The sequence below is a fragment of the Oenanthe melanoleuca genome, chromosome 3, assembly GCF_029582105.1.
Source record: "Oenanthe melanoleuca isolate GR-GAL-2019-014 chromosome 3, OMel1.0, whole genome shotgun sequence".
Classification (NCBI taxonomy): Eukaryota; Metazoa; Chordata; class Aves; order Passeriformes; family Muscicapidae; genus Oenanthe; species Oenanthe melanoleuca.
This window is the reverse complement of record NC_079336.1, coordinates 77,492,831-77,518,992: the sequence shown is the minus strand read 5'-3', so window position 1 is coordinate 77,518,992 and position 26,162 is coordinate 77,492,831. Positions and strand designations below refer to the sequence as shown.

The window sequence follows — 26,162 nt, the reverse complement described above, 5'->3', positions numbered from 1 at the left end:
AAAAAAGAGAACATCAATACAGCTGTTGTTTTGAGGGTGTGGTTGGATAATGGTGTCTTTCACTTACAGGGGCTCAACCTGGATTCGAATGTTTCATGATTGAAATGTTGGATGATCACTGCTGATCACAGATATATTAGCTTATTTTATAACTGGTGATATAGCTGCACAAATATGCTTAGAAAGTTTGCTCAGAAGACTGATTTCCAAACTAAATTTCCATCTAATTTCCAATGTACATTAAGATACAGCAGGCAAGGCAGTTTAGTAGAGGTAGTGTTTTAGTTGCTTGGGAAGGTCATTAACCTACTTTGGGCTTGTCAAATCAAGTGATCAAAGTGACAAATCAAGTGTCAAATCAGGGCTCTGGTAAACCATCCCTTGCACAGATAAAGTTCATACCTTACTCTTTGAATGGTGCACCCAGCCAGAACAATTCTCCATTATAAAATGGAATGTATATCTCCAAATAAAGAAGAAAAATTAATTTTTAGTTCAAATTAGAATTGTAAATATTTACAATAAAGTTAGTTAATACATAGCTTTTTAGCATCCACAGCTTGTGAGTAATTTCCCCTGTGGAAAATAGGATATAAAAATGAAATTTCAGTTCCTATTTTGACAGAGAAACTGACATGCCAGCTCAGTAGCTTTAACGATGGAATTTTGTTTCCAAGGGTAATAAGTACTGGATGCATCTTAGAGGATAGTATGAACACCCAGTAAGGAATAGTTGTACAGTGATACACACTTTGTCTTGGATGATGTGTTGCTGAAAAAAAAAAATTCTTTTATCAAACTAAACAAGTGTCCTTTGAATTTTATTAGCATTAATTTAGAAGCCTGTATTTGAAAATCCCAGCCTGCTTGTAAAGTTTTAAGGGGAAAAAATACATCACCATTTCTGCATAGGTGGGGTGTGAAAACTATTCTGACTGCCCAAAGGTATACATCATTAAAATTTTATTTTAAAAAACAAAAAACAAATTTCTTTCCTTTCAAGAAATTATCTCAGTTTTTGCTATGGATCTGGTGGCCTTTCAAAGCAGTTCCCCTTTCCTGCCAGGGCAATGTATTAGATTTATTTGCATTGAACTTTAATCAGCTTTCTAATGTCCCTCCTGCAATTTCAACTCTTGATCTTGTGATTATTTTCTCTGCCAGAAATCTTGTAAGCCTTCAAAAAGTCTCCAGCTGCTTGTTTGCATCAGGACTCCCAGGGAAGAAATAGTCCAAATTATCTGACAGCGTTAATCCAAAGTGTATTAGCTAAACTGGATTAAATATGCATTCTTTTGGAAGATAATTCAGTAAAATGACATTAAAGACAATTCTGTTGTGAATGAGTATGTTCACACAGTGGTCTAATGCAGTTTAAATTATGCACTTCGAAAATTGAATTTGGATCAAGTTGCCTGTGAGTCTCTGTGGACACAGTCCCTACCACAGCCATACCACCCACAGTGGGGAAGTGTTTGCAATGCACTGGAGCCCCTGCACATCCCTGCATATTCCATGGCTGATATCACGTGGCTCAAGTGGGAGCTGATACAACCTGGAGCATGATCAGATCATCATCAGTACATAAAGCCATGCTGCCATCACCATTACTGCAGCAGTAGCAGAGTCTCAAGTGCAAATCAGAGCCCTGTTATATAGATATTAAATGAAAAAAATAAAATAGCTGGCTCCTGTACAAAGAGCAGAGCCTAGACAGCTGCTGGCAGAGCTCTGAGCTGCCCTCAGGCTCGCCTGGTGCTTTGCCTGGTTGTCCAGAGGGTCTGCATGGGAGAGCCAGGCCTCTGACTAGCCTGGAAAAGTGAAATATGGGAATTCCTAACCTCCTGTGCTAGATTACAGGGCCAAATCAGTACCAGCTGGCATGACCAGCTGTGTTTGGAGCAATGCTAGCACTCAGGCTGGAGGATTTTGCTCATGCAAATGTGCTCACAAGGAAGCCACAGTGTGTATTTGTGTCATATTGCAGCCTACATGTGGTTAAACTATCCTTCTCTTCCCAGTTAAATGCTCTGGCAATCACCTGATGCTTATTGCCTTTTTGATCCTCTTCAAAATTCAATCCAGTCTGATAGGGCTTGTAAATTATTCTTTAGCCTGCCATGCATTGATTTCTTCTACTTTGGGAAAACTAGAGAACCCCATTAAGTTGTGAGAAATAGTTCATTGTTTTTCATGCATTTTCCCAGTCACAGGCCAAAATTACAAGGAAAATGCAGGTTATTCCATTTGTATGCAATTTCAAAGGTTATAACTGTCAAACTATAATACAGTTCCAAGATTTTGAAAAGGCCAGGTACCACCAACAATGTGTTTTCTTTAAGAAAATGTTGGCTGTGGGCTTGGTTGGGTCACAGAGTGGTTTGTATAACACTGTCAGCTTTGTAAAAAGAGCAGCAAATTCTGGAGGAGCATTAGTGGCAAGAGGGATAATGGTTCTGTCAGTCAATTCAGGAAACAGCTTTTAAGAAATATATTTTCACCAGGGCATGAGTCAGTGAGACCAGGTAGATGACCATAGTGGATGGAGCCACTTCCTATATTTTGGACTGGACTAATGAGCTTGACCACAGGGGTAAATATTTACATTTTCAGTGGTGCACACAGAGTACAAGATTTCTCTTAAAATAATGTTATAGTGAAACTAAGATGTGCAGAAGATCTTGATTCAGCATGGACAACTTCATAAAAGGGTTAGTGATGGATGGACATCCATCTAAGGGTTATTTAGGGATAGACAGTGTGGAAGCTGAAATAATTGAATCCTCTCAAACCATGGAAATGTTGCAAGGAAAAGAAAAATGGTTTTGACCAACACATTTTGAGTATGTTTTCTATGGAAAAGAAAGTGTATGCTTAAATGAGAGGGAGAGGTAATGAACTGCAGTCTTGAGTCAGAGGTCAGAGTAAAGAGAAAGGACAAGGAGGTGTTACAGATAATTCTGAGTTCTAATTCTGTGTCGGGTCAGTTAAAATCTCCTAGTGTTTTTCTTTTATTAGAAACAAATTTATCTGGAAATTCTTTGCACTTGGCATAGGCTAAAAGAAAACACCCTGGTGGTGCACACAGTGTACTTGTGACCAGCTGCCATATGGCAAAGTCATTCCAAGCAGTAATTTGTCCATGTGTTTGAGACACCTGATACAAACACAGGTTACTTGCATATTGAAATGTGTGTGTATGTGCATGTGTGTATATATTCAGTCTTTCTTCCCCGACTCCTTTGGGTAAAATGATGTCATTACTTTTGTAAGTTTTGAGTCAGATAATATAAACTGATACCAGTATAATGGGACTAAAGCTTCTTAAAACTTAGAAGGATTTAGAATTATTGGTCTTGAGTGATGCACTTCAGCAAAGGAAGGAGAGCTACTGTCAGCACAGATTGCTTTTATAAATATATTAAATCCCAATCTGTCTGCCAAAGCAAACAAAATTGTTCTATCCATCTCTCCTTTGAGCTGGTACTCCTGCTGACCTGCTCTGTTTAAAGTGCTCTGTTTTGCAGAAGGGAACCATGGGACAGCAGGATTAATATTGATGTTATCCCTGGGCAGTGCAGGGTGCACAAGTGTTGGAACAAACCAGCTGCAACAAAGACTTGAATGTTGCATTATCTCTCAAAATAAAGCATTTTGCAAAAAAAAGTACTGAATGTTTCTGCTCCAGAAAATATTAGCTTTTTTAATAAAACTCTAGACAAACTTCAGAATTCTTATCAGAGAATTCTGTACTAATAAAAACAGTCTTCACTGTTTCCCCTGCTTAGTGATTAAAGCAGCTGGAGTTTATATGATTGTCTCCATCCCATCACAAACAGCAGTATTTTCATTGGTCAACATTTGTTCAGCTTTTACACTGGTATATGTTTTAGAAGATGATGAAAATTTTGAACTGTTAGTGCAAGGCTTCTTACACCTAAACAGAGTCACCTGAGCATTTATCACTAATTAACTCTGCAGAAGTGTTCATTTTCTAATCAATGACCTATGATGAGACAATTCTGTGTAAACCTTTTATAATTTTAAATCAGAAATTACTGTACAGATCATTGGTTGGGGTTTGGAGCTTTCTTGCGGGCTAAATTATTTCAACAGATAGAATAGTGACAGAGGCCTGATTGTGACCCTGCTTAATGAAGACTCTAAATTTGGAGCAACTTTGTGGTCAATGGCATTAAAATAAAAATAATACTAAGGAAGGAAGAACAAGAATTATAAAAGTATTGGGATCAATGAGGTTAAAATTGAGAGCCTATGTAAATAGTAAACTGATAAATATTTTTATTTGTTCTTGTTGATGAGTTTGAGGTTGTTTTAGCTTACTGTTGTTGTTTTTCCCACAGAGCTGCTCAGAAATTGAACCTGTCTTCCAAAAAGAAGAAGCACAGGCCTTCTGCATCATCTGTTCCTGAATCTCCTCTCTTCTCTACCTGCTTCAGCAGTATCCTTCAGACTTCCCCACCCCCTGCACCACCATGTTTGTTGAGGGCAGTCAGCAAAGTGAAAGATACTCCTGGTTTGGGCAAGGTAGGCCTTCCAAATATCACTAAAATACTGATTTTTTTGGGGAGAAGATTTTATCCTTTTGCAAAACATTGATTTGGGATGGGAATTGGAAAGCCATGTCCTTTCTCAGTTGGCTTTGTTGTAGCTGGTCTCTGAACACATGTAAAAAGTCCTAACAAGTTGAGTTAACTAATGCAAGTGAATTTCTGATAAAGTTAAAGTTGACTCAACACAGACAGACCTAGTTGTGCAGTAATACATTCAAAGCCCAGCTACACTAACTCACCTGCACTGGGACCCAGTGCTGCTGGGTGGAGTTGATGTCCATCCTGCCAGGAGGAAATATCCATTCTGGGTTTTGGGAGTGGTTATTTCTGTGGCTGTGTATAAACTACCTAGTGGCTGCTTTCTATTGCATATTTTGTGTTCCTGATCCCTTTGCTTTCCAGACTGGTGTCTTGGTGGACACACTGTAATTTGCTTCTGGTTCATGTTTGCTGGCTTTCTTCCAGTACATTTACCTGAACAAAACCTATGCTGATAATGATAAATTGCTCCTTTTTTCTTCTGTCATGTTATTTCCTCCCATTCTGCATAATCATTCCCTCTTAAAATGCTGTTTAGGTGCACACTTATGTTAATGTGATAGAGGAGGTGGGTATATAGTTTACTGTTGCTTTGTAGTTTGTCTGAGTGGCCCTTCCCTTTTTCCCTGTTACAAGTGAAGAGCCTGGCATACTACATCTGGGAATATGAGCATGCAGTTGCTGAGAAAAGCAGTTTGCTTTAATCAAGGTAGTTTCTTATGCAAGCATCTGTGTGCCTGGCTTTTCCATATTCCTTGAATTCTAAGCAGTGACAATGAATTTGGTGAAAGTTTTTGTTTAGAAGAGAAATTGTAATGGATGATATTAGGACTGCAGATCATAGGATGGGCTTCAGAACTTTCACTGCTGATTTTGGATGCTCACTTTCTTATATTATGCAGTTCCAGGGTTTCCTTTCAAAGAACAATGATATTACTTTCATGGCTGGTTTAATGCCTGTTTGAAAAAGAGATTCCCTCCATATGAGGTTCCCTTCCTTTCATCTGGCCTGGTAGGTGGGAAGAAATGTAAAAATCTGTCATGGCCTTATAAAACTTTAACAAGGATGTGTATTCTGGCTTTAGTGGGGGAAAGAAGAGTAAACTTGAACCTGTTCCTTTTTATAAGGAGTTGCTACAGAGTAAGTGAGTAATATAAGTCATCCTCTCAGGAGTCTTCCTTTTCTGTGCTTGGAATGGGTTACATCTGAATAAAAATTCCGTTGAGGAATAATCAAGGGTGTGTTCTTGGAAACAGGGGCTCATCTCCCATCTTGGACTGCATGAGTACGTTCCCTGATTATTATTTTCACATGTCCCAAGGAAAGGGTCTACACACAGAGACACAGACATAGTTCTGTCTAAACATTCCAAGCTGATTTGAGCCTTTCTTGTTCCTCTCACCACTGGTTTCCAGTGGAGAGGGCTTGGGAACCAGTTTTGCAATATTTCCAAACAGATCTGTGATTTGCTTCTTCAAAAGCCATGTACAAGAACAGGCTTCAGGCTTTCCAGATATGCAAGTAAAACTGAAATTTTGCAGCCCACATGATGGAGGAGGAATTTATTTTCATTTCAGACTTACTGTCCCAAAACTATCAGAGTGTATAAGTAGCTAAGAGGTTTTAATGACACACATGCTTCTTCAAAGCAGTAAATAAAACTAGGTTATTTTATTTAGTCATACCAGGGAAAATGAAATTTTTTCCTCATTTCCATTAGCAAAAATATGTCTAACCTGCAGTTTCTGGAAGCCAGTTTTATTTTTCACCTTTTAGGAGTCACCTTATAATTATGACCTGAAGCTTGTATACTTTTGTCAAAGTTTCCCATCAGTTTACCTCTGTAGCACAATTTTCATTTTAATATGTCAGAAATAGGTGTGAAGCACAATAAGTAAATAACTTCAGGATAACAATGTAATTTATCTGTCAGACTGGGAAAACTTTAGGTATGAGGAATGAGGTGATGGAATTTCCAGCTTTTTTGCTTTTCATTTTCCTAGTTTATGTGTTCTGTTCAGTTAGCTTGGGATATGTTTTGATAAGAGTGTGTTAAAAACAGTTACTTTTCTCAGCATTTTTTCTCATATAGTGTTTTCTGTAAGGGTATAAATTTATAAAATGTGAACCTATGTGGAGGAAGTGAGTTCAGGGAAGCTAAATGTTGTTTTCAATATTTTAAGTTTTATTCCTGGTTTGTGTTTAAATAGCATTTTATGAGCAATCTCAGTGTGATAAATATTTATTTCACTTTGGGTTTGAGTGGGCTGGGCAATCTCTAATGTGACAATTTGTTTCTGGAAATTCTGGTTCACCAGAACTGGAAGGATGGCTGTTGCCAGGGATTGAGGATATCTGAAACTGCAGGGGCCAGCTGTGCCTAGGCTGCCTGGAAGGCAGGCTCTCTCCTACAGGGCTGTGAGCCCTGGCACACACTCTGGGTGTTACTGGCTCCTGTCAGCTTGAGAGTGTCAGTTTTCCCTGGTAGGTGGGTATCCAAGATATGAAGGATAGGAAGTTGGGTACATCAAAGCTTAGGCTTTCAGGGTAAATTTAATTTCACAGTTTTCCTAAAATGAAATTGCAAGCAAACAGTTGCTATTTTATATTTTCACTTCTACTAGAATTTTCAAAGATTCTACTGCTCATTGCAAAATTAATGACAATGATTTATTTAAAATTATAGAATTTCTTACCTGTCATGTGTAGGCATATAATTTTTTTAAAAGTTAAAAGAGCAAGATCTGCCTATCACTAATTTATTTAAAAGTTAATTAATAGTTCAGTTAGGATGGATATGGGTACAACCCTTCAGTGAAGCATCTAAACTGACAAAGAGCGTTAGAGAGTATATATTCAGGTTGCATGCTTCATGCCTTTGTTACAAAATGCCTTACAAATCAAAACTGTGCCAGCCTGGACTTTGCAAGAAGTATTATTTGAAATCTGAAGTTCAGCTTCACAGAAGCTGGAAGAGGATATTAATAATGAAATGGTGGGGCTGCATAAATCAGCATTTTACTTTGATGTTAGATACACCACTGAGCCTAGCAGAAGTACCACATGCCAAAGTGAAACAAGTAAAGGATCAGATTCTTTTTTGCATTCATTTCCAAATAGCTGTTCCTGATGCTAAATAAAAAGATGTGACCCTGTTGTATATATATTAACAGGAGTGCTTTTATAGGTCATAATTTCTCTGTCTTCTTTGGATTTACATTTGCTGGTAGAGGGAGATGATCTTGGGTGGAAACGTGTTGTCCAGACAGCCAGTTCTTGAGAGTTTTCCTTTGGGCTGAGTGACAATTCTGCTCCATAAACTGCAACAGCTTGAGCATCATTTTTTCTCTCTCTGCTGTCTTTGAATCATCATATTTTGAGTAACAGATTGCATCTAGGGAGTTTGTCCAGAGAGAGAGTGCTACTGTTCTGGATGGCTGTACATAATATTTCCCCAAATCTCAGTTTTCTGAAAGATACTCCTGAAGTCTGTTGTGTTCTTCCTAACAACAAGTCAACAACAGAGCAAAAATGTGTTCTGTGCAAAAATAATGAATTATTCCAGGCCTGCACTAAGATTAATTACTTAAGGTCATTCTAGCAAGGTTTGCTTAGATTGCTTCCCAGTCTGCTTCCCTCCAGCCTCCCTCTACACCTCCTCTTCCATTTTCTGTCAAACAAAATAAAAAGTAAACCAATACTTTTGATGAAAATCTGAAATGTTCTTTCTGTGAAAGATGTTGTTTTGCTGAATCCCAGATTTGACATGAAAAACAGCTGGAATGAAAAATTTTCTGCCAGCCTGAATAAATAGGTTGTTTTCAGGTGGCAGGGGGTTGGGATAAATGGATGTGGTCTCTGTACTTTCTTTCATTTATTATTTTTCTATTTGTAGTCTTGTAAACCTCATTCACTGAGAGGTACTTGTGTTTTTGGGCAGAGATTAGTTTACTTTTCTTTACGTGTGTATATATATATATACATATATATATATATATATATATATATATATATATATATATATATATATATATATATATATATATATGAGTGTGTGTGTGTGTGTGTGTGTGTGTGTGTATTTTTGTTATTTGGTACTTGTTAATTTCAAAATAATATAGCAATGCTTGGGCATTAAAATCATCCCTATGCACAAGGTTTCTACCAGGGAGAAGCAAGTCACCACTGAACTTTCTCTATGTGATCTTTTCAACCTATTAAAAGAACAACTGTAATTTTGACAGTTACTCCTGAGTCATGCACCTTCATTCCTGGGATCTATGTCATGTAATAACAAAAATTCAGTTAAAAATAATTTTTCAGTGCCTGGCTGAAGAATCTAATCTTTCATCACAATACACAATACAGTATTGAAATACAGTATTGAAATAAGCCCAAAATCTACTATTCACTTTACACAAGTCTGCTGCTTACCTTTTTCTCACATTGATTTGCATAAACTGTATATGGAGGCATCAGAAACATTTTATCTAACCTGAAAGTGCATCTACCAAACCAACACAGTAATTGTCAAAAATAAAATGAAGGAAGTTCTAATGCCCAAGAAGTTCTGGTTTGTGAGTAGATTCAGAATTGTTTTTTGGCTGGGATAGAAGCATATGCCAATGCTTTGGGTTCACAGACTGGTAGTATTTCAGCTGTCCACTGCCTTAAAACAGTTTTTGTTTACTTTTCACTAAATCAGGCAACAATTATTGCACTGTGTTCGACATGCTTTAATCCAATCTACATAACAATGCAATAAGGGTGTTAATAATGAATAACTCTCATATTGGCTGTGGCCTGTATGAGTCATGGTGTGAATAGTCTTTGTCAAAAGATGTTTTCAATAGCCATGCCAACTCTTTGTATCAGTGCAGGGAAGCAAAGAGATGTTCTTGCACTTATGTGATTTGCAAAGTTGATTTCAAGAGAATAAAATTGATTCACATCTTGTTTAAGTCCAAAAGGTACAGGAGACCTCCTTTTCTACTATCAGAGTTTTCATTTTAACCTGCTGGTGGATGAATGTCAGGATTTTTTTTTGTCTGCATTACAATTGTCATGTAGTTTTGTCTACATTTTTGTCATCCATTGAGCAAAAGTTCAGGAAAACCTGTGCTATGGTCAGCAAAAAAAACCAGCCCAACTTGCAAGATATGTTCTGTATTTCACTTCACTGCCAACCATCTTTAAGGTTTTTCTAGAAAGAATGAGAAAAAGTTCTCTTTCCTTTGTAGAGCTTCATCTTTCAGGTGTATAGGGGCAAAAGTTAGCAGATAGATGACAAAAGTGATTTTAAACCCTCTGTCACAGAAAACAATTTCTGAGGTGAGAGCTGGTTTTTTTTCCCCAAAGTTACCATGGCTACTGAAAGGTGGGAGGGAGGATGACCCCTTGAGGGATTTAAAGGAGACATATGTGTTCATCTTTGTTGTCAACATGATTGTTGTACAAATTAGTTAGTTCCACTTGGAATGAAATCCAGGTGGCCTTTTGCCCTCCAGTCAGAATTGCTCAGAACTGTGTTTTTCCTCACGAAATGTACTGTTTGGACCTGGTGGAAGCTTTCTTTGCACTTCACCTACATTCCTGCTAGATGGGATTTTCTAGGAGGAATTTTAAGCTCAAGCTGCTTTAAGTAAAAGGTGAAAGTATTAGAATCTGGAGGAATTGCTGTTCTTATTCTGGATGGGGCACTACCAACCCAGGCAGCCAGAAGCCTGTCAGATTGCATTTTGGTTGACTTGGAGGTTTAAAGTGTATCTTGATATGTATTTTACAGAAATTGATATGTTCTCATGTTGTCCATGATTTAACTGTTGTTTCTTCTTTTTGTGAAGTTTCAAGAAGCTGCTACTTCAAGGGAACTGGGAGCATTAGAATTGCTCCACTAATGTAGACACCTATCTTACTCTTAATTCCTTTGTGTCTGCTGATTTTCCATTAAAAAAAGCCATCTTTCAAACTAGCAGACATCTTCCTCTTTACTCATGGGGAGGGTGGTGTGAAAACTGCACTAGCAAAAATGAAGTTTTCTGGAGGGTAACTTAGTGCTTAAGTGAAACTCTTTGCTTTGGGAAAAAAGATCTCTTTCCATCTACCACAGAGAAAAACTTGTATCCTAATCTGAGTACCAGCTATTGGTGATGGCAAATATAGACAAGAGACTGTTGCTCATTAAATTATTTTTTTTTCCTCAAAAAATACTAAAAATGCTGTTTCTCCCTATAGTGACATCTTTCTAGGTGTATTCAGAAATTGTACTGATGAGTTTGTGAGGACAAGATGTGGCTGGAGATTTCCAGGTGGAATTAGACTGGACAGAAAAAAATATGAAAAAGGCTGTACCTCAGCTCACTTTGATGACATTTTTTATTTCTGTGTTAGAAGAATCAATCTTTTCTATATTTCTTTTATAGTACATTTCACCAGGAAAAGAGCTATAAAGTCTAGTTTTGTATTGTTTACCTTGGTCTGTTTTGATGATTTTTTTCTGTAAATATTGGTGAACAAAAGGAAAATTAGCTTGCTCAAATCACTTCAGGCTGGTGGTACTAGATTTTGTACATTTTTAAGTGACTGTTTTCCTTATGCACCCTCTGCATTGTCATATGATTTTATGCCCAGCTCGACTGTTTTAATGTTGATAACCTAATGAAGCTACAGAAACCTTTCCTCTTGCTCACCTAGTAAGTAGTCTTTCAAAATATTCTCATCTTGTAGAAATAGTATGACAATACCGTGGCAATACATATTATAAAGTCTCTTAAACTTTGAAGGACATGCAATTTGAATGAAAATTACTGGATTTTTCTAGGATATAAAAACATTGTTTTTAATACTGATCTCACAGTTTTTATGAGATTTTTTTTTAATAAAATACCTTTTTAATTTAGGTGGTGCTGCTGGTTGATATTTTGGAGCACTTTGATAGTTCAGGTTAATAACTTCCATTTTTGGTTTTTTAAGACTTTCAGTAGTACTTCCCAAAATGTCCCCTTCTTCCCTGCTCTCTCCTCTACCTTAATTTTTAAATTCATGACAAAGAGATTAATATGAATCAAGAAAGTTAGGATGACAGAAGCTGAAAATTTCAAGAGTGTTTCTCAGAGGATGCTGAAGAGGGAGTTTAAATACTGGATAGTTTGCTAAACCCAGGACCGTGGTGAGTTTTCTGAGATGTTAGGCAAGTAACAGCCACTGTGCTTTGAGCAGTCAGCTGTAGACCTTATTACAATTCTTTTTTTCTTTAAAATTTCCTGAAGTTCTTCTCCTCCCAGCCTTTTCCTTTTGTGTTTGACTCCTCTCAGCATGTGTCAGAGAGCAGTGGTGCAGGCGGGCTGTGACACTGCAGGAGGCTCTGCTGTAGCACTGCTGGAACATCATGGGCTAATGATTTGTCTGAGCCTCTCGGTTCAACTGCAAGGTCATTCTGCTTTCTCTTATTCTAAAGGTCTGCCTCATTTCTCTGGTACAACGTTGACTTCAATAGATAACTAGCTCAGCTGAGTAAGAGCCAACGTGAACTGCATTTTAATCTGGAGAATACCATTAAAATGTATCTCCTCTCATCCACTGTCTCCCCATTTTTTGTATTTCCCTATAGGATTAAAATCTATTTTTGGGAATATCTCTCTATTTTCATTTATCCATTTTTTGTGCTGTTATGAGCAGCATGTATCTCCATGTTTCCAGTCATTATATTCCTATGTTTTCCTTCATGCTTTAGTGCCACTGTTATTGCCACCTTAGGATGTGATTCATGCTGCTATCTTAGGTGATCACTGCCCTTCTGATCCAGGCTGGTCATAGGTATTCCTCTCATGGAGAAATGGGGAGAATTGGGCTAACTTGCCTACTAGATATACCTCTCTATTTCAGTTGATAACAGAGGTAACATGGACAGCTGCCTCAGAATGATGTATCTGTGCTTTGGCTGGCTCGAGTAAGGTGAAATGAATCTCTCCCTGAGTAGGAACAGAGGCTCTTCTTGTGTTCTGCTCAGAACCTTTAATAGAAAACCAGCTACTGTGAGATACAAGTAACAAGGTGCTTGCAGAAAGTTCTAGATACTTTGGCCTCTCCTCAGAGGGAAGTCTGCATCCTCTGCTTTCCAGTTTTCTTTTTGAATGGCACCCAGGTCTGGTTGGGCAGGTGTGCATGCAGCTGAGCAGGCTGCATAAAGCAGACAGACCTTTGTGGAAAAGAACCAAGCAGACTTGGCCCTAGGCAAATCAAAGCAAAGTTAAAATGCTCTTTATTGAGTAAAGGACTGGAGATGTTCAGCTGTAGCTCTGTCAGGGTGGTTCTGTAGAGATGTCATGATGTTAAATTATGCCACACCTGTTAGATTAGATCCTCTGAACTTTGGATGGCCAGGCTTTCATTACTCTGTAATGTGACCTGCAAATCCCTGCCAGGGAGGACTCCTTCCCAGAAGTGTAGGCAGTGTGGCTTGGGGCTTGGAAATATTACATTAGTGGATCTGGATTCCTGAACCAAATGCCATTTTGTTTTCCAAATGTAAATAGACTTCCTTTTCTGTATTGTTCCCAAAATGATTTGCAGTTAAATTATCTTTCATTGGATAGTGAGATATGAAATACCAGGTATGAAAAGTAATGCTTCAATATTTCTGTTTTTCATTATGAAAGAATCTTTCTATATAGTAAAGGAGGAAAAAAAAGTTTGATGAAATCCTTGACCTGTTTGATATGAAAAATCAGGAGGCATTTCTATGTATTTTTAAGGCCTGTGAGGCTCAAAACCTCTCTTGTAGCACTTAGAAGTGAGAAATGGAGTGGATACACCTCTGATGGGTGTGGATGGACAGATGTATGTGTAATTCTCACTCTACATGAGGTGTATTCGTTTGCATTTATAAACATATAGGCGCATATATGTGTGTATTCATCTTCCTCACCAGTGCAGTGGAAATACAGAGGAAAAATCTATATATGAAGTTTTGGAGCAAGTTGTCTAAAAAATTTATAATGATAACTGGCTATAGACTTGCTTTTTTTAATAAACGAGCAGATTTTTTTAAAGGTGACTCAACATATTGCCATTAAATCCACAGATTTTAATCCAGACTAATATCCTTTTCCTTGCTTAGCTCAATCTGACAATACAATACAATACAAAACAATACATTTTCATTTTTCTCCTATGTGGTGATTGAAAATGCTTATACAAATAGCAGCATTTTACATAAAATTCTCTAGGTGTGTGTGAGGCTCTGTTGTGTTTCTGTAGATCCCAACAGCTTTCACCTCTATTAATTGCTGCTGGATTTTTCCACAGATCTGTATAATTTACAGTGCTTATACTGAAGGAGAGACAGAAACAGTTGTGTTGGTAAAGTGGGATATGTATTAAAATGTCAGGAGGAAAGCTATACAATAATCTTTACAGCATCACATACCCCATTACAGAAACACAGATGTGGGAAACCTTAAAACCTGTTGATCCTTTACTCCCTGCCCCTGTTTTCCCCACAAAAAATTATGATGTATGTACTTCAAACCATATGGTGTTAGAGTTGTTATCTTTGCTTTAATGTCTTTAATAAACACCTTCTTTCCAACATTTGGTATTACTGGAGTTTTCTCCAAATAGAAATCTTGATTTGCAATAGAAATCTATTCTTGACTAGCTTGGCTGCAGCACCTGAGCCCAGATTCTGGAAGGAGAGTGGCTAGTACAGCTGCCCTCCCTTCCCCATCCACTCCTAATAAAATACCCTAAATATTGCACCTTGCCAGCTCTGAGGAGCAGTGGTGAGGTTGTGCTGGCACGAGCTCCAACAGAGGCACAGGGGCTCGTCTCTCCTGGCCACACAGAAGGAGAAGGCATCACCCTGGCTGACAGCAGTGTGTGCACATGTGGTGAGCACCAGGAGGCCCAGGCTGCTTTGGGGAAATGGAATACCAGCTCAGGGGACAAAATGGGATTCCCTCAGGGACCCTAGTCTGTGAGCAGAGGGAATCATGGATCTCCTCAGATGGGAAGGAGTTATTCATCATAAAGACTGTTATGCCCTGCAAGGCATTGCTGAAACAGAGCACTACCAGGCTATTTCCTATCTTATCAGGGTATATTAATAATGCAGTAGTAATAATAGAAGTACAAATTAAAAATAACTGGATGGGCAGATAAGCAGAGTTCTTGAGATTAAAGGTATTGGGAATTGCTTCAAACAGTTAATTGCAGAGCAGCACATAGAGGGAAATTTCCCTTAATTATATTCTTATTCTTCATTTTATCTATGAAAGCATTATTTCTAGGGTTTTACATAGACACTAATAGGCAGAATATTTCCTCAAGAATTCAGACTGTTCTTTTTTATCTCCAAAGAAATGAACTACCTTTTGCTAATGCATCTAATTCAGCAGGGATTAATAATGCTGAATAAGAAGAGTATTCTGATTATTAGCCTTTGTCTACAAAAATCTCTTATCATATTCTCCTCCCACTCCCATTCCACAGTATAAAGGCAGACAAGACAGTACAAGTGACAGATATTCAGGCTTCAGGACAAATGGATGCAATTGTTCCCCAGAGGTTTGTAAGCTCCTTCTGGATTGCAGTGGCATGAAATCCCTGGAGTCCCTGAATCTCTTGAGGTTCTTTGGGCAAAGAGAAATGTGAGTACCTGGTTCTCTGGCACTGGATGATTGTGTCATTTTTTGCACTACCAATGTCTGTCAGTCATTAACCTGTCAGGGCTCTATCAGATTTTGCGGCCTCTATATAATTCTTTTCCATAGAATTAAAATAATGACTCAGAACTACACTTTGGTCCCTTGCTGGGTACCCAAATGTGCCTTACGTAGGGCATGAGACTGCTGTCACTTTGATTTCAAGTCTTCTTTGCTAAGCAATTGTCAGGACACTCAAATCCTGCTCTCAGTGAAATAGGACTGAAGCTAGTACCATGCAGAGTTATTTCACACAGCTGCATCTGAGCAGCACTGGCCCACTGAGAGATAAACCTATCAGGGGAAGAGCATTTGATTGAACACCCAATACATTGATAGAGCAGCAGCTTAGCAAAGAACTGCACCCTCACAGAACAATTCTTCTTTTCCCCCCTTATTGATGAGGTTCTTTTATTCCTGTGAAATAGAAGACTATTCACCAAATTCTCTGTCCCCCTTGGAAATCTTTTTAAAATACACTACTAAGTAAGCATGTTTGTTACTTAGTCCAGGATCAAATGACCTGTTAAGATGGATAAAGCAGAGCTGTACTGTGGGAAGAGCTGGACTGGAATCACAGGTCTGCTGAATAATTAAGGAACAGTGACTAAATGAATTATAATTGTATCTTTTGTACGGATCACGACCAGCTGAATAAGATGTTTGGAAGGGAGTGTGTGCCCTTGGGCTGGGAAACCACCACTGAGGAATGTGCCAACTTGGAAAAGCAGTCTGTGTAAGTGGGCATGGGTGTACAATATCTTATTTGGCTGCATAGTTGGATCTGCCCATGTAACCTTACAAAAGAGCTAATCAAGAAAATAAAGTTAGTGTGGCACTGACCTGTGCTTTCTCAGTCACCGCAAAGGGTGCCCCATGTGAGGACTGCTTGGAGTCTGGTGGTGGCCCTCTAATCCAGCAGTGAAACTAAGTGTCCACAGCCTTCAGTCAGAAGGCTAACAGCCCTGAATGGGGGAACTGTGGGGTTAGAGCAGTGATGTGGGGCACTCTGCCTCACAAGAACAATGGCTTTTGCATGCTTCTTGCTATAAACTTTTGGGTGCTAAAGTTATTCAGCTGGTCGTGATCTGTACAAAAGATACAATTATAATTCATTTAGTCACTGTACTTTAATCATCCAGCAGACCTATGCTTCCAGTGCAGCTGCTCCCACACTGTAGTAACTTGTTCTCAACACCTTAATCCTTACAGAACTGCTGCCCATCCGTGCCCCTTGATCACCTCTTTGGAAGAGTGTTTGCATCTTCCTCTTTGCTGGCTGAGACAAATGCACACAGCCTTGCATTGTAACATGCTTATTTGTTTTGATGTAAATGATTCTAGTCCAGTTTTGTAATGGTTGTTCAAAAGTCCAGCTGATAACAAACTCTAACTCTGAACAGTTAAGGACTTGTAATTGATTTTATTTTGATGCTTTCTGGAGACTTGACCTTTCGTGCTTCATAATGAGCTATGTTTTAGTAAATTGCAGAAATGCAACAAATAACTGAGGTCTGAATCAGAAGATTAATTGAGTATTTGCCATCTAAATGTTACCATCTGAAGTGAATTTCTTTAGAACTAGATACCAATACAGGTTTTTGAATAAAAGGCAAAAAGATGCCAAGCTCTGTAAGGTTGACTGCTTTGGGAAACTCTGTGAACCAAACTCAGTTATGACTTTTACAAGCAGAAGGCAAATATTGTTTCATGAATGCCACATTTCTGCTGCTGGGAGTTCAAGAATGGAAGTATAAATTGCACCTTGCTTTTATCTTGCTCTTCAAGCCTAGGAAGATGTTTGCAGATCTGTTGCCCTTGTTCCCACCCAAAAACACCACTCATGAGAGCAACCTGTGTGGTGACTGGAGTTTAAAGATTATTTAGGACAGCAGTTGCTGCACAGTGGGCAAAATCCCCTCTGGCAACTGCTTGTTACTGTGTGGGAACATACAGGAATTCTGTTCTTTCCCTTCTCAGAGGGATGATATGCTGGAGAAACCAAATTTTGAAAGAGGCCATGAGAGCCTCTTCAATTTTGATGTTTTTTATTGTATCCCAAAATGGAAGCAGAATGCAGAGTTAGTTAATTAAAAGAGGATTTTTTAACACCTGATGTTTTCAAAATTCAGAGATTCAGAGCCATGGACGGAAGACTGTTGGTGGTCTCTCAATGAATAGACAAATAGATCAGGAAAAGCAGTATGTGAGTTAGCAGTCTGAGAGCCCAAGATTAAACAGGCACTCACAATAAACAATCCTTTTGCCCCTTGAAATGGCCCTAGTCAAATACAGCTGAGGTATGTTAATAGGTAAACTGATCTGGATACAGTTGATTCAGTACCTGGTCTGTTTGGAGAACATTGCAACTTGCTAGTTTTTAAGTCATTTCATTAAAAAACCCAAACAAACCAACAAACCAGAAAACCCCCAAAATAAATCTTCATTTATGCACATTGGGCAGGCTGACCCAGCAATCATATCTTTGGTTCACATCCCAGCCTGTGCATGCAAAAGTCACACAAAAACACCTCTGTCATACAGTGATGCCTTTTAATTTGCACAAATCAAGTGGCTGCCAGAGACCACATCACCTCCAAGAGTACGCAGGACCAGGTGGGAGGATGAGGAGGATTGTAGACTGGCAAGAGGAGCTTCATATTAAGTGAGATATTAATTTGCATTTGATGCTATTGAGCTTGAAAATAAGGGCTGTTGTAACCCCATAGTATAAAAATGCTTTTGCTTGTGCTTCTTTCCTCCCATAAGGAAGCCAATTTGTCTCTGTGTTACTGATCTTAGATAAGACAGATAAGGAAAAGTGAATCTTCCTGTCAATTCAGACTGAAAAAAATCCTACTTCCATCTTGACATGCCTTTGTCATCATGGTTCAGATCTAGTCCCTTTGAAGAATTTCTTTTGAGCAGGTGTTAAAAATATCAGAAAAGAATGAAGGAGGACAAGTAAGAATGAACTGGAAATTCTTAGACCTTGCTTGACTGAGAGCTTTGCCTTTGCAGAAAGTACACAAGGTGGTAGATAAATCATTATTGCAGATGAAGCAACAACTTTTTTGATGTTACTTGTAATTTATGTGTTTTCTTTCCTTTGAATTGCCAGTTGGGACAATGCTAAAAGAATTTAGCTGATAATGGGAAGGTAGTGTAACTTCCTGTAAATCAGACACAGAATGCAGTTTAGATACTAAGGTACTGTATTGTGATTATGAAGAGTTCCTTGGAAATAATTCTTCCTTTTCTCTGACCATGTGAGTTTTTCCCTCTCTATTTAATACAGAGAATGATGATGTGCAGAGGGCAGATAGGCTAAACAAAGGAGGCTGACAGGAGCAGTATCAAAAGTGTAAATTGATGTGCACAGGGACCAGTGTACTCTGCTCATCTTTCTTTTGTTGTTGTTTTTAGCTACTTCATATCATAAATACACAATTTTTAATGTTTTTTTCTCTTTTGTTTGTCACAGAGAGGTTACAAGGATGCTTCTGATGTATTTACGTTGATTCTGCTTTAAGCCTCTGAATATTGTTCTCACAGGACGTTCATTGCTGTATGCCTCTGCCAGACAAAGAGAAATAATTTCCAACTGAAAGATTAGGTGCTTCTAAGGACCAGCCTTTTAGAACAGTGTCTGCAGTCAGAAAGACTAATTGTCCAGATGATAGACATGCGTGGTTGACTTTCCTCTTTATGCAGCCTTGATTGAGATACGATGAGCGTGCTGCTGGCCTTTGCACTGGATAATTTTGTTAGAACAATGTCCTTTGGGAAAGGCTTTTATAAAGCAAGGATGACAAGGGTGGCAAATTGCTTACAAACCCCAGACCTAGAGGCTTCTCTTTCTGAAAGCTGCCAGCCCACAGTACAGCAGTGCTATGAAGCTGGAATTCAGTGCCTGTTCGTGCTGCTATAAAAACTGTCACTTTTTTTTTCCCCTAAACTTTTTTGCTTATTTTCTCAGAATACTTGTTTTCATAGGTCCAACAGGTTTGTGAGTCCCAGAGTACATAAAACCAGAACAGGATCAAGTATGGATTGCTTGTCCTTACACCAATAACAAGAGAAGTGATCACCTTCTAATGGAGTGAAATAGGTCACTATCTTCTTTCCATTCCATTTCTGATACACAAATTTTGCCTGCAGCCTCCTGCCTTATAGTATTTTTGCCTTTTATCTTTTGTATTTCTTCTGTTAACTGACATCAGCTGCCAAATTCTATCCCATTGAATTTCTTACACACTTCACAGTAGTTGCACCAGTGTGCACCAGTATTTTGAGCTAGTTTTCTGATCTCTGTGTCTTCTGAGGTATTTCATGGTGAAAGGGCTCTTGTTCTAATTGCTTACAGCCTCATAAGCAGAAATAGTCTCTGCAGTGAAATGAAGAGGCAGAGCATCATTACCACAAAGGGTGAGAGATTGAAAGGATTTATAGTCTCATTTTAGTTCATTAATGACTTTGATATTTAACTCTTACAGCCTGCCCATTTTACTGTCCCTAGTTTTCTGGACTGCAATGCCATTCTTACACTATGGAATTCAGCCCCTCACTACAGCTTGCCCCTCATTGCCTCATGCCTTTGTTTCCAAAATATGACCTATCCATGCTCCTTTACTTACTGCCACCTTTTCATCCTCAAACATTCATCTTAGAGCTTCCTTCCATGTTGTCTCCTTTTCTTGGAATCTGACTTTTCCTTTTACACCAGTCTGTGTCTTCACTCCCATGAGTTCCCCCCCGCAGTCCTACCAACCATACTCTAATAAAAAAGGAGGAAGATGCCTGAAACACAGCTGAAGACGAGTTAGTAGGTCAGGACAAAGTTCTGTGAGGTCAGCTCTGCTGATCTATGCTCACATCTGCTAAAGATCTAATAGTAGCTTGTGCCTGATACATCAGGTCTGATGTTTTTTTTATAGATGGAAGATGTAAAACTTAGTTTCACTTTGGTTATGTGAAGAGACTTACAAAAGAACTGTAATTGGTGCAGATGCCATTTCTGCAATATCAAATGTCTGTATTAGCTGGTATTTGAGATACTGCTTGCCAGAAACAGCATCTTAACAGAATTACTATAAACAGAACCTTCACATTCTCTTCCCTCCTGCTCAGGTAATGCTGCTGTTCACAGTGTGGGCTAGGGTAGTGCTACCAGCTCCCCATCACCCTCCCTTTCTGACCTTTCTCTACTGCCTTCTAATGTGAGGATCTGCTACTATTTCTCCCATAATGCTTTTTATTTCTGCTGATGCCATGAGCTTTATTGTACCTTTAGGAAGTATTTGTATGTTATGAATTATATTTTACCTCCCACGCTGATTTCTCTTTCCATAAACAAGTCTTACAAAAATCTCTGCATTGGGCAGTTACGTATAAATTTGATCCTTTTGTTTTCTTCAGAGGAAGGATAAGGTAAATGATGGATTGCATTAATAAAAAAATTAGTATTGCTGCATGTAAACTGGTCCCTTATGGTACAGTATACCGTATACCTCTCTTCAGTCTGTATCCACAATGTGTTGAAAAAGGCATTCATTTAGAAAAGGGAAAAATATCACCTAGCCTGAAAGCTTAAGTACAGAGTTAGTACAAAGTAAGGGTTAGGGAAACACACAAGCACTTCTTTGTCTGAAAACTGTTCCAAGGAGAAAAGGCCAGAAACAACCCACCTGGAATGTGGAAACTTCAGGACCATAAATGAAGAACCCCTTTTTCATTTTAACAAAGAGTGTGGCTAGAGGTATGCTCATTATTTTTTAGTGTGCTTGCCCAGAAAGCAGCTCAAAAGCTGAATAGGCCATTCTGGCTTATGCATACAGTGGGACATGACAGAGTTCTCATGCTTTCCTGTTGAAAATAACTATAGGTGTTGTGTCAGGATGCATCCTAGTAATCCTAGAGCAATCCCAGGTAAATCTTGGCTCTCCTAGCCCATTCCTCCACCCAAGAGAACTGTTGTCATGTGAAATTCAAGTACCCTTGAAATGGCTTACCACGTCTGGTACATCATGTTCCTATTTGCAAGTCTCTGGAGGTTATCAGCACCATTAATTAACGTGTCATGGATATTCTAGAAGTTAACATCACAAATCAAAGTATATTTATGCTACTGTTTTAGAAGTCAGAGAATTAGAAATGTGTACATATTGAAGCAAGAAAATTCTCATAATTCAGTGGAAAAAATAACGCTGGATTTTCTGTCATTAAAGTGACATTTACTGCTGTAAAAAATAGTGACTGCTAAAATCTCTTGGCTTCCCCAGTGTACAAATCAACCAAACATAGATTAACTAGCTTCCTCTGATGTGGTTTACACTAATCCAATATCCTCTGATAACAGGAGAAGGCCTTTAATTAGAACATTTTGGTTTCTCTTCTGTGTGTGCTGTGGCTTCTCAGAAAACACTCTTTAGCTTTGTCAAGTAAACTTTAAAAGTCTATTACCTGAAAGTTGCCTGGTGTCATCTGTGCAGGGCTTTTGCTGGGACCCTGGGGCTGGATGCATGTGACTCAAAATTAACTTGAACACTGCCAGAAACAAGATGTACAGATTACTCCTTCCCTTTCCTCAGACTGCAGAGTCTGCAGATGGGTAGTACTGCCCCATGTGCTTCATTTCACATGGGAATGACATGAGGGATGGTGGGGGCTCTAGGCAACTCCCGACCTTCCCTGTTTTAGCACTATCTTCTGTTCCTGATTGCAGGATCTGCAGGGTTCCTCTCATGTGCTTTCCATGGTCCTGCTGCAGCCGTTGCTTTTGCCTGAGAGTTTTGGAGAGGGCACCTCCTGCAGCATTTCCTTTGGTCTTGGCATGCCTTCATCACAGTGTTCCCATCTGGGTCTGTTCAGTAGGAATACAGATTTCCCAGGTATGCTGCTCTACCTTGGGAGCCCCTGTATCATGGGTACTGTGAGAATATTGGATTCAGTAGCTCAATGACTTTGTTGTGCTGCTGCAGGGAACTACAGAAACCAAATTGCTCTCTGAGGCTGACAGGCAGACAGACTGGCAGCAGCCATCTGAGTTGAATGGTTTCATTTTTATCTTTTAGCAAAAACCAAGATGAAAGTTATTAGATGTGACAGTACTAGAAGCCAGGTTCTTTGGCAGTATCTTCACTTTCACCTTTTCCAGATGTCATTATGTTTCTCCACCTGTTAGCAGTTTACTCTTTGGTATTGTCACATTTGCTGCTTGTGTCCCTTTTGGTCATCAAATTTATAGCAAAATTATTAGGAGTTGGAGGAAAAGAGATGGGGAGACAAAACAGAGGCTGAGCAGGAGAAGCAGTAGTAAGTTACTTTATTAGAATACAGGTGGGCTGGTGGCTGAATAGCTTAACTGAAGGTTTTGTGAAACAAAGCAGAAAACTTTCCATCAACATGAATGCCTGAAATACCTCTGAGTTCTTGCTGAGGATGGGGAAATACTTAGTGCCTTAGAGCTAGTATATTCTCAAGAACCTCAGAAGGTAAGTCTTACATAACTTTTGTTTGGGATTTTTAGGATTTTCAGTGTGTGCAATTAGCTGAGCCCTTCAAAGGTTAGTGTTTCCAGAAAACCAGGTTTTCTTCTATTTAGGAATTCTGTAGACTTTCTGCACTTTGTGGGAATCATCAGTTAGTCAGGGAGCACCTCAGCAGGGCTGCAGTACCAGAGATGGGACAAACAGTCACAGTTTTAATGGGGTTTAAGATTTAAACAAGGTTGTCAAATCTTCTATGATGCCCATAGGACTGACTGTGGTTGCACTCCATCTCAAGCTCCCCTACAGCCAAAACTGCATCTCCCAGTTTCAAAGATGGGTGATGTGTCCTCCTTGCTTTCTGCCCTGCTGACTGATGTTCTACCTAGCTGTGCCTTGTGCCAGGGAGGAGGAGTGGTGCACCTGGAGCAGTGCATGTTCCTGGAGCTCTGGGGTCCTGCACAGTGTGAGTGGATGTGCAGCTGTCCCGTGCACACGTTTGCTGTTACGTGACTCGTGTACGGAGTTTCATCCTCTGGAACAGGAGAAGGGTGAATCTAACCTGACATCTGTTTCTGATTCCCTCAGCAGACACTTTACACCCTCAAGAGGTTCATCATACCCGTGTGGGTTTTCTCTTGACTACCTAAGCACACACTCAGTCTTTCACCACATAAACCGTCTTCTACATCATTGTGAAATTGGCTTCGCTGCAGAAAAGTAATGATTTAAGCAGCTGGGAATCATAGAAAGGAGGAGGAGTGAGAAGAGAAAAGGAAGTTACATCTCTGCCTTAATGAACATTTTTGAAGACTATCCCAGGCAGAAAAATATTTATTTGATACACAGTAATTTTGCAGTGTTACCAATCATTTCAGATGAACTCATGCTAAAAAATGACCGCATCATTTTTTGCTTTTCTTTTTTTACTTTTCTTTTTTCTTTTTAAAATACATTTGGAATATTTTCAGAAGGCTGTATATAAAAGTATGGAAGCTCACAGCTTGGGGGAGAGAACATTGATTTTATCATTTTCTAAAGAAACATACATCCACAGACAGAAGCCAAGTCACTGAAATAGTCTGTGACAAATGGCTCTGATCCAGAAAAGTCTATGTAATTAGATTAGCCTTTGGCCTGGCAAACACTTCATAAAGTTCCATTAATACAATGTTAGAGAGCTTGTAAAATAAAGAGAAATTCATCATGGGCTGAAATGGGAAAAAAAAAAAAAACAAAACAACCCTATTCTTTTTTAATTTCATGGCAGTGAATCCACTGGATAAATATGCTTATTGGTTGGTCACAATAAGGGTGTTAAAATATGAATGCTCAATTAACAATCTCCATATTTTTTAGAGCAGTATTCTAAAAATCTTTATAGCTCTCAGATGAGGCATATCTCCCTTCCATCATGCACTGAAAAATTGTTAGTGGCAGTTGTTGTTTTTATCTTTCCCATCAGTTTGTTCAGTGATGTTCATCTACTTTTCTAGTCAGATTTAGAAAACAAGATGGCATATAGGAGTAGGTTATGGTCCTATGACCTGAGGGAAACAGAGTCTAAGCTGTGGCATTACACATGGGTAAGAGGGCAGAAGCTTTGGCAGAGCACAGCAAGGACCCCCTTCTCTTCCTATTCCTGTGAAAGCAAAAAGAATTTTATCACTGGCCTCAGTGGCAGCCTTATTGGGTCCTTGAAGGCTTTTGAAAAAATCCCCCTTCATTTCTGATTACTGTGGTGTCAGTAAGTATGTGTCTGTCAGTGCAAAAGATGGCTCCACATGGAACTTTTTTCCCCTACAGATTAATATTATAGCACTTTTATCACCATGTGGCTGAAGAAAGTACAGCCTTGTCCATTAAATACAGCATGAGTTTGTTACAGATGCAGACAAATGGCACAGTAGGTTAATGCAGCAATCTACCTCTAGACATCTGGGTTCATACCCTTGCTCAGACCTTGTGTAAAAATGAGTCTGTCGTCCCAGAGGACTCCTTAGCTCACCTCATTCACAGTATTCACAGTACTCCTGCATGTTTTGGCAGGTTTCTATCTCTGTCCAGAAAAGACTTAAGACTGGAAAAGCATTAGAACTTTCCCAGGTGAGAAATGAAGAGTGCTGATAGAGAACTGCAAGAAAATTGCTCTGGCTCTGCTTGTGGTAGATGAATAGAAATGCATCAGTTTTTGTGCTTGTTTGGACACTTACACAGTGCCATTTGTTCCAGACAGGTAGAGTTCAGCACCTTTATGCCTTCCCTGTGGTGGTGGGTCCATCTTGTCCAGTTGCAGAGGGGAGTGGTAAAGCAGCTTTGGTGGGCACATGTCTGGGTCAGACCAGCACACCTGTGTGCCTGAATGATACTGAAAGGAAGGGGAGATCCTGCAAGTCCTGGGATTACTTAACACTTACTCTTTCAGTAATTTAAAGAGTAATTTTGCACTTTGAGTATAAATAAAATTACTATGTTGATTTGCATTAATGCATTACTTAACAAAATCCATAGAATTTATCAGGAGTCATATTTAGCCCAATTATGTCTTAAGTTTACTGATTGTCAAATGCTGAGGGCAGAGAGATTAACTTTTTTTTTCTAGATACTTGAGTTTCTTGCAAAGTAATAATGATATGTACCTAATGAGTCACAGCAACTTGAGTTGTATATAAATGAAAAATGGAATGGAGGGAATCCTTGGAGGCATTGAGCACAGGTTCAGCTGCAAGGACATCAAGCAGATCCATACAAACTCACCTACATGCCTGTCTGTAGCTGGCCAAGATCAGGTCAGTGGTCTGTACAGTCCAGTGTCCTGGTGGGCTATCAAAGGCCATTGCCTGCTGGACTAAAGGACATCTTCAACTCAGTTGGAGGCTGTGAAGCAGCACTGGTGTGGAAAATGAGAGGAAGGATTCTTTACTAATGCTTGTGGACAATTAGGTGACATGGTGTGGTAGGAGGTTTGGTTATTTATGCAGTAGTGAGTATTGCATATTGAAGGGAAATGCTTTGTATTAACAATCTTAGAGTTACTTCCCCTGCTTGAGAATTCAAAAGGAGCATGGGATGTTGGAAATAGAAAAGCCAGCTTCATCTTCCTGTCATTCACAAACCTTTGTCTACTAAAGTTCCCAGTTCTAGGTTTATATGTGGAAAGTATTGCTACTTTTTCCTTGGAAAATGTAGATTTAGAACAGTATGCCATGTACATCTACAGAAACTTCAAAATTTTCTGCACAAAAATGTGTTGACTTCTAGGCTGGACTTTGGAGTACCTTTTTTTAGAAACAAAACTTATTTTGCTTCGTGTTAAGATAATTTTTTTAATGGGAAAATGTAGTGTATGTATGTAGAC

At 39.0% G+C, this 26,162-nt stretch overlaps 1 protein-coding gene across 1 annotated transcript in view; it reads left to right on the top strand.

The window, feature by feature from the left end:
• KIF26B (kinesin family member 26B) overlaps positions 1-26,162 on the top strand; it is a 197,498-nt gene that overhangs the window by 90,796 nt on the left and 80,540 nt on the right. The window contains exon 5 of the mRNA XM_056486973.1: positions 4,365-4,548. Within this exon, the coding sequence (XP_056342948.1) occupies positions 4,365-4,548 (184 nt within the window). The remainder of the gene's footprint in view (positions 1-4,364; positions 4,549-26,162) is intronic.